Here is an 8,648-nt window from a genome sequence, read left to right as displayed (position 1 = left end):
TTTCTCTTCTATTATATCGTATTTACTTCTGATTGTACTTTGTCTTTCTCATCATGGTCTTCCTCTACGTCTATCATTCCCATCATCTCTGTTTCCCCGCATGCTGCTATTTCATACTCAGCTATTAATCTTTCTAGTATAATGCGACCTCTCCTGCTATCCACTCTACTTAACCATCTCGCTCCTTCACATCATTATCATTACCACCGAATCATCATTTCAATCAACAAATAACCATCAACAACTCCAACGACATCATCGTCCTCATCGCGTGCCTTTTTTTAACTGCTATGAAACGTATGCATTATGTCGTCATGCAAAGACGGCTCAGCGTTACCAAAATAAACTATGCTTCTAAATTGATCGTGGGCAAATTGATTTGCATGATATAGAATTCGTTACTAATTCCACAAGGACATTCAACCAAAGTAGCGACGCGTTATCGCTCGACGATATTAACTGGCACTCACGAACTACATTTGCAAAAATTACACGCTTGGATCGTTTCTTATTTTTGATTCGGTTTTGTTCCTACGCACGAGTTAATAGAGATCATATCGATTATATCTGTATATCTAGTGAGGTATGTTTCAATCGAATTAAATCGCTTGTAAAAAGGAAATTAATGAATTCATCCTTTCGTCATTTTAAGATGTTTATGCATAAAGGTCAGAGCCAAGTGCATTTGGCGAGCTATTTAACCCATATACATGGTTTAGTAATAAGAAAGTTACTGATTCGCTATTTTCGTAATTACAATTATCCGATAAATTGATCGTTGTTATCCATACCTCATTCAAGTAGGTGTATTAAAGAAAAGTACGATGGTATTGACGTTAAGTTGTCTCATCAATATATGTGAAAACGAAATATCGATAGACATCGCTCCCACGGTATACCATGAAGTGATAATGACTACTAGTATATGCCGTAGATTCCGACTACTGTGAAACCATTATTTATCGTCAGGCATTAATTTTCATAAATTTCGTCAGTGGACCGATCGGCGAATTTAAGATCCTAACGAACAATCATGCTCTATGTTTGAACAAAAACAAACACTAAGTTGAACAATATTTTAAAACTTAACTGCAGACATGAGGCATTAAATTCCAACATAATCCATGCACACAATCACTGCTGTTTCGTAATCAAGATTAATCCGGTTTTGACACAAAGGGATGTAGATTACACAAGGTACTTAACTGACACGTTACACTTCTTTAAAACGCGTGTGCAGTACAGCTGTATCGAATGCGTTGACTTCGTTTATGTAGAATGGTAATGAATTAGCGCTAATTGTTTATAACTTTTTTACCCATTAGGTGCATTGTGTTTTTCAGGGGTGTTGCATATTAGCCATCACGCAGCGAATGCCGATGAAAGACTATAAACCAAATGAAAAGATGACGATGTGTGATCAACATGCGTATTTATCACAAATTAATAAAGAATATTTTAATTGCTGTTTGATTGTTTGCGTTTACCCACACTTATTACTATTTTATATGTGTCAATTTATTTATTTTTAAATTATTGACATTATTGATTTATATACCGGTAGTTTACTTTATAAGAACAAACACACACATAGAGTTTATAATTTTAATGTTGATATCAGAATAAAAAAAGCATATTCAATTATAATAAAAGAATAAGACTAATTGGCAATTGGCTTCGTTGTTACAAACACTCGTTAACGGTTATTCGATCCCACTTGTCCACTAATCATAACAATGAACGTGTGAATGGCATACATTAAGAGGGTCCATTACTGTCCCTTGAAAACAAAAGACTAGTTAATTGGCATGTGACAAACAGGCCCCACCTCCTGCAGTGATTCTCAAGTGTGTTCCCGCATATGTATTACACACAAATCGGATATTGACTGACGCATTTTTTTTTAATTTCAAAATCAGAAATCGGCGAATTTAAGTGCTGACGAAATCGTCATTTTTATAAAAATGACGAAATTTTGTGCTGTCGAAAATAAATGGTTTCACAGTATGTTAGTCAAACATAAAGTCTACATTTACACATATACGGTGTTTCATCATGTTATCACGTGTACTTTTAAGGTCATGGCAGGCGGACCCGGCTTCCTGCGACCGGAAACGGAACTGACGGTCAGGCTGTGTTTCGTGCATTTTGACGGAGCCGACGCATTGCTTGAGAGTGAGCGGATCGGTCGCGGAAGACTTTGTGCGCACGCATTGCACGAACGTTCATGATGGAATTCAGGTGAGGTTGGATTAATGAAATTACTTTGAGACATAATTGACTGACACGATGTTTACCGTTTAGCCACTATTGCAAGCCATACATTAAGTTAGAACACACTTCTTTGTAATTTCAGAAAATGTCCCGCTGGGTTATTAACTTGCTATCTGAAAAGACGACGCAAAAGCCATAGAAGAAAGAAGCTGTATTGTTTTGGATAATTTCTGTTGAAGTGACCATCGTTTTGCTATAGTATATTACGAGTATTTCAGAACGTGTTTGTATGTTCATGAACTCTGTACATATAAGTTTATTGGACGCAATGAACAACGTAAGTTTTAAGAATTTTTTATGTTGCATTTCTCGCTATAAAATAGAAAAATGTTGTGTTTTGTATGTGACATACGTGTCATGGATATTGTTATCTGAGAGAGTGTGAATTTAATTCAACATGTAAAATACATATATTTTCAACAAATACCAGGCATTACAAACGACACGTTCAGATGCAGACATTTCCATTGCATAAAGTTGCGATGGGGTTGTTAATTATGAGGTTGTATGGATGTGTTTTCTTGTCTCTAACACTATCAAAACTTTTATAATAAAATTCTATACACACATAATTACACCAATATCAAATAATAAGATGCGTGTCAATTACGTATATTGACTAACCCAGACAGACACTCTATGTGAAAACATCATGAAAATTTTGCTCGTGTGTCATATGTCAAAGTGTATGGCCGTCCTCGTATGCAAAGGGCATATTCCATGTCAGTTGTGTTCCGGTAGGTTGTATCGAACAAATTGGTTTTGTGAACATCTATTCCACATTTTCGAATGGCGAATTGAATGCGATGTAACACAATAAACGAGAGCGATAAAATACATAGTTATATAGTATTATACTATTTATAAATGTTTACCATTATATTAAAGTAATATGACTTAATTTAAAATCGGTATTTACACACAATAAATGCATTTTACATGTTTGAAAAACTCGCGTAAATGCATATGACGTGTGTTGCGCGTGTCTATGATAGAATGAGTTTTTCAAAACGTCCCTTGGAGCGTTACAAATAGCACATACAAAATTTCCGCTTTCTTACCCGTGAAAAACAGAAATGCACTTCACATTGCGAAATAATGAATTTCAAAACAGTAGATTAAATTGGATAAAGAAAATGCTCCAATATTTAAGTAAGTATATTTATAGGTTAATGAAACAAACCAATCATCAGGTATATTACTTATCTAGATATATTGTACGTTAACACATATGTAAAGGATGATAAAAATAAAATACGTGGAAACTTGTATAAGATACATACGCCGTTTTCCTGAGCGAAGCAACGACCAATACGCCAACAAAGTGAAAATCACATACGAAAGGAAAAGCTACTTAATGAAGCTTGACAAAATATAAAGCAGGTAGCTATTATGCATAACCCTCAAAGTTTGTATGTTACAACTACTACTGTCACATGAAGGACTAACACATGTTAATTATACAAAGACATCTGGTATGTAGCGTATATATAGTTCAGTGACGACTGTTTACACACGATACGTATACTATACATTATTAACTATATCTAACGATTGTGTATTTTAGTGTCGGTTTCATACAAATATTTCACTAATATTTTACTTTTTTAAGAGGAACATATTTAAGTGCACTTCAATCAAAACATTTTATTTCTTCGAGAGAACAACAATGTATTCACCAAATCCTGTATTTACGTTTAGAATATTTTTCTGTACAGAGTGTCTCCAAAGGCAGGCTGTTATTGCGTGTGACATTTTGACAACTTTATTCCGTTGCTATTCAATATCATTCTTAAAATGGTTACCGTGCCCTGAATATTTGTGTTGTTTGACACACATGACTCTAACTGCTAAACATCGGCATTAGCAAACTCGCAAAATACTGTAATGTTGCGTTGCGCTCATAGGAATATTTCCAAAACCGAGTGAAAACGATTTAAATAGCAACATTTCATTGTCTCGATATACAAACGATGATTTTTAAATAAATATATGAGTACCATTTAAAAATGTTGTAAACTACAATGAAATTTGAAACTTCCCAGTTTACTCGTATTTGTTGTAGAACCCACAAGGGTATAGATATGTGTCTTATGAACATATCGGCACAGATACGTCGGGATTTGCTCATAGTTTACATACATTTTGCACATAAATGAGTATACAACATACAAAATAAATTTTTCAATTTCATAACACTTATATTTTGTTTATTTTCGGGTACCACTTCTTCTGAACTTGTATTATAATTTTTATTCATCAACTTTGTATCCGAATGAAAAAGAATATCGCAGATGTTCTTGTTACGAAACGTGCTCTGAGTAAGTGGATGTGTTAGTTTTCATCGTATTTGGCTAAATCAAAATCAAATTGTTTATGATAACATGAATTCCCCAAAACACTGCCGCCCTAATCTTCCTAGTGATGAAGTAATGTTTGGCCACTGATATGTTTCAATAATTGTGATAAGATAAATACATGTTTCAGTATCTTCCGCATTAGACGCTGGTCTTTATATCCCAATTCCCATAAAGCGTTTACTACGGGATATGAGAGGTTAAGCTAGCATGTCGGTCACTGAATTGGTAATAAGAATATGTATTGTGCTCATAGGATCTACCTTTGCTGCTATTATAGGTGAGTCTGGCAAACCGAAATGATGTTACATGGCTTTACATGATTTAACAAATAATCAATCTACTTATCCATTGCTAATATTTATTATTTATACGTATTACGTGTTTTTATTCACATACAACATTAACATAATTGAATGCGACGTTCTCACATTGTATTAGGTCCATCAGGGATTACATTAGTCGGAAACGGATCGTCCACGAATGGCGCAACGGTTATGCAAGGAGATGCTCTTACAATGACATGTTCAATGTCACAGAATATATCATCTGTTACCTGGATGAAAACCGAAGCTTCACTGAACGCCAAAGAAGAGAGTCACGTGTTAATGAGACTTATGAATGACGGTAAATGTGATTTTTTCAAAAACACACCGCCAACCGATGTTGACTGTTCATGCATTAGCCCTCGTGTGTTTTCATGTACAATAAAACATACAACTGACGTTGATAATGAAGACATATGGCGATGTTGGGCAAGTGGTAATGGCCGAAACATGTCTAGCAACGAGATACATATATACGTTCATGGTAAGTATTTCGTTCAAAGTCTTTCAGGCATAAATTAATAAAAATCGTTCTAAATCTATGTATCTTTCATATACAAATACTTAATAGTATGCCTTCGTTTGTATTGATATTTAGCTGTAATGTAAAATTTATATTGATATTGCTTTCATGTCATCATTGAAATAAATCGGTGTTGACAATATAAGTTTTAATATCAGGCCAATAAATCATTTTCAACTTTTGTACACGTTGCATATGATTCGGTACAGATGCAATTATTGAGTACAGTGACGTTGTCATTTGACCTATACGATGAGTATTACGCTTTAAAAAAATACACACAATATCTCTTTTTTTCTATAATTTTATCTGCATAAATTATTAACCATTCAATGAAGGACACGTCATAGTAATTAGTGTGTGCCAAATCTGTACATATTGCTTTTTAAACAGTTAAATAATATAAATTATAAATTAAATCAAGTTAATCTGCATACAAGATTATATATGTTACATGATTTAATAACATCACAATTTTGTTGTGACTATGATTTTTGTTCTCGAAATTCATCTGAATACCTTAAAAATGACATCGTGGTTATTCAAGCACATTGTATTAAAACACCACACAACACAACATTTATTCTGTAGAGAAACTTTAAGAACTTTTCAAAAGCAATAACGCTGTTTTTGTTTGTATTTAATTTCTCAGGTAATAGGACCTCTATATCGGCTAACCAATCAGTGGAAGTTAACGGCATCTCTACCGGAAAATCAGTGACACGTAACGTTGTCTCTTATGACCAATCAATGGAAGTTAACGGCATCTCTGTCGGCAAATCAGTGACACGTAACGGTGTCTCTTATGACCAATCAGTGGAAGTTAACGGCATCTCTACCGACCAATCAGTGACACGAAAAGGCGTCATTTCTGACCAATCAGTGACAGCTAACGACAACTCATCTGACCAATCGTCAAACGTTGTTTATGTAGCTGTAGGTGGAAGTATAGTGCTTGGTCTTGTCTTTGGGCTTATAGTCGGTATACTGGTTACTCGGTATGTCCTGCGTCGTCGACATAAGAGTAAGCGTCAAGAAATATTTGTTTATTGGAATTATAATAACATATCTAATTAATAAATTAAGATTTTTTTTATAAATCCCTGTATTTTCTATTAAATAATATACATTTGCATTGTGGTTATACAACTCTGTTATGGAACGTAATCAGCCAATACAGGCGTTATATATGCATCTTTTATCTCCTTTTAGATGCTGCCAATTCATTCGAAGACAAAACACGGTATAACAATTTTATAACACGTGTGTTTTTTTTAAGTTTTGGAAAGAGTTGTTTGTATCGGTAAACATGAAATGCATGCTTTTTTTAAACGTATCCTTAATTTTAGTTTGTCCAAAGATGCACCACTGGAAAATATGTACATAACAGTTCTCCCGCAAAAAGAAGGCTCTGAACAGAATTCGAGTGCCAATGTTGGACATGTTAGACGACCGAACACTCACCACAACGAACAACCGCTTCATTTGTCGTCATCAACCAAAAAAACCTACGCTGATATGAACCTGCGGACTGAAGGATGTACCACTAAGCTCGATAGTATGCATAAACATGCATTTTGATGTCAACGTACGAAATGTTCAAAGCATCATTTTAGTACATCTTTGTCAGAAAAAGATGTTTGGCTGCTTAATATAATAAACATTCAAATCATGGTCACGCAACAGTAAAGAAAACAGGATGCTTTAGTGTTATAAACTTAAGTTATATTGATTATGCAAATTCATAATTATGCAATGTTGAACAAACGAATTATTAGTATCGATAACAGATGTCAATTATAATTTTCAAGCTCATATACCAAACACATATTTCATAGTAAATATATAATTATCGAACAAAACATATGATTTTGACAGTTTTAAAAGCAGTTTACTTTTTATGGCGTTTGTTTTCTTACAGATATTCACAAACGGCAGAAACATGTCAACTTAAGGTAAATAAGTTTGTTTAATACAACAAACGAAATGTTATCATTATTACTTCGCAATGTGATGTAATTCATTGTACACAGAAAGATGCTACGAATGTTGACATTGGCATATCACTATATGATAGTGTGTAAGGAAATATTTATGTTGGAAGCATGAACGTATATTGATAATCGAAGTTTCTATGTATATGTGTCTGTTAGTTTACCACAAACCCTGGCATATATTGATGCCTGATGGAACGTTTCCACACACACTCTCTGTCGTTAGTCTCCAAGATAAATCAATATGGCAGCAAATGTATTCTGACTGTTTGCGAGGGACTTTGGTACCTAATATGTGCATTAATCGCCAAACGCTGCTGGAAGGAATTATAGTCGCCAGCACAATTGTCTAAATATACTCGTAACTTAGTGACTTTACTAAAACGAGTCAGTGTGGTTCCTGCCAATGGTAATTTACAACTAACATAGCACTTAAGCTTTTGTTTTATAAACGAAATGATATAATTTAGTAAGTTCATAAGACCGAAGTTTTTAACCATGTGTGAACTAAACGTCGATTTAGACATTCATTGATTTTACAGCACACACAGTTACTGCAAATGTCAAATTTAGTCATAAAAAATGCGCACAAACAAACGAGAACAATATACATGTTCTTATATAAATAGTTACAAAAACTGTAATTGTTTTATTTTTAGATATTCCTGATTTGATGCGGAAGATTTTAATGTGAAGTAACACTTTTTTGATTGATATAACGTAATAGTTCGTATGTTTCAGTCCTTCATCACCACCTTGTTCAACGTATGAATTACTTTCTCCCGAGTTACGTCGACATGCAGTTTATGATTGCATAAAACCGGAACAATACAGCTTGTAAAATTAGCACCACACCGAAATTGTAACTGTTTTATGTGATGTTTGATGTTGTCATTACGATGTTTTGTTTTAGAGTGCAGTGCACGCTTAGACGATTTAAGCGGCTAGCTAGTACAACGTGTACATACATGTATGCTGGTGTGCAAATACCTTGCAGCGGAGCCAATTAAAATTAATATTGAAGGAACATTTTCACATGGCTTGGTTTGTACTTCTTGTTTTATGTTCATAATACAGTATATGAAATGATGTGTTGCTATAATTAAGCGATGTATGATTGATGTTATTGTGTTGTTGTTTTTCAATTAAATATACCGTCGAAATTATATTGAAC

At 34.0% G+C, this 8,648-nt stretch overlaps 2 protein-coding genes across 18 annotated transcripts in view; both read left to right on the top strand.

The window, feature by feature from the left end:
- Positions 1–8,648, top strand: part of LOC127880769 (aspartate aminotransferase-like) — a 181,692-nt gene that overhangs the window by 17,392 nt on the left and 155,652 nt on the right. Inside the window, exons 12-13 of one of the 12 annotated variants that reach the window (XM_052428158.1) lie at positions 2,079–2,241; positions 2,357–3,552. The exons of the other annotated variants lie outside the window; for them this stretch is intronic. Of the exons in view, the coding sequence (XP_052284118.1) occupies positions 2,079–2,231 (153 nt within the window). The 3' untranslated portion in view covers positions 2,232–2,241; positions 2,357–3,552. Of the gene's footprint in view, positions 1–2,078; positions 2,242–2,356; positions 3,553–8,648 lie in introns of those variants that run through there. 12 annotated transcript variants of the gene reach the window in all.
- Positions 4,761–8,509, top strand: LOC127880770 (uncharacterized). Of its 6 annotated transcripts, none has more exons than XM_052428166.1 (7): positions 4,761–4,911; positions 5,073–5,441; positions 6,298–6,504; positions 6,693–6,723; positions 6,830–7,038; positions 7,402–7,435; positions 8,216–8,509. In XM_052428166.1, exons 1-7 carry the CDS (start codon positions 4,842–4,844, stop codon positions 8,313–8,315), a joined length of 1,020 nt encoding a protein of 339 aa, XP_052284126.1. In that variant the 5' UTR covers positions 4,761–4,841; the 3' UTR covers positions 8,316–8,509. The 6 variants fall into 6 exon arrangements, with proteins under 6 accessions (XP_052284126.1, XP_052284123.1, XP_052284120.1 ...); XM_052428163.1 differs by having other exon boundaries at positions 6,166–6,504; XM_052428160.1 differs by having other exon boundaries at positions 6,133–6,504.

Source organism: Dreissena polymorpha, chromosome 5 (genome assembly GCF_020536995.1).
Source record: "Dreissena polymorpha isolate Duluth1 chromosome 5, UMN_Dpol_1.0, whole genome shotgun sequence".
NCBI classification, from domain to species: Eukaryota; Metazoa; Mollusca; class Bivalvia; order Myida; family Dreissenidae; genus Dreissena; species Dreissena polymorpha.
Note: the sequence above shows the minus strand (reverse complement) of the source record. Positions and strands in the feature narration are given on the sequence as shown.

Excerpts from the sequence above, each read along its gene's own strand:
- LOC127880770 (XM_052428160.1), top strand. The coding sequence starts at position 4,842 with ATGTCGGTCACTGAATTGGTAATAAGAATATGTATTGTGCTCATAGGA. Across the intron at positions 5,442-6,132 it reads GATACATATATACGTTCATG|GTAATAGGACCTCTATATCG; the intron begins GTAAGTATTTCG and ends TTAATTTCTCAG. Across the intron at positions 7,039-7,401 it reads ATGTACCACTAAGCTCGATA|ATATTCACAAACGGCAGAAA; the intron begins GTATGCATAAAC and ends GTTTTCTTACAG.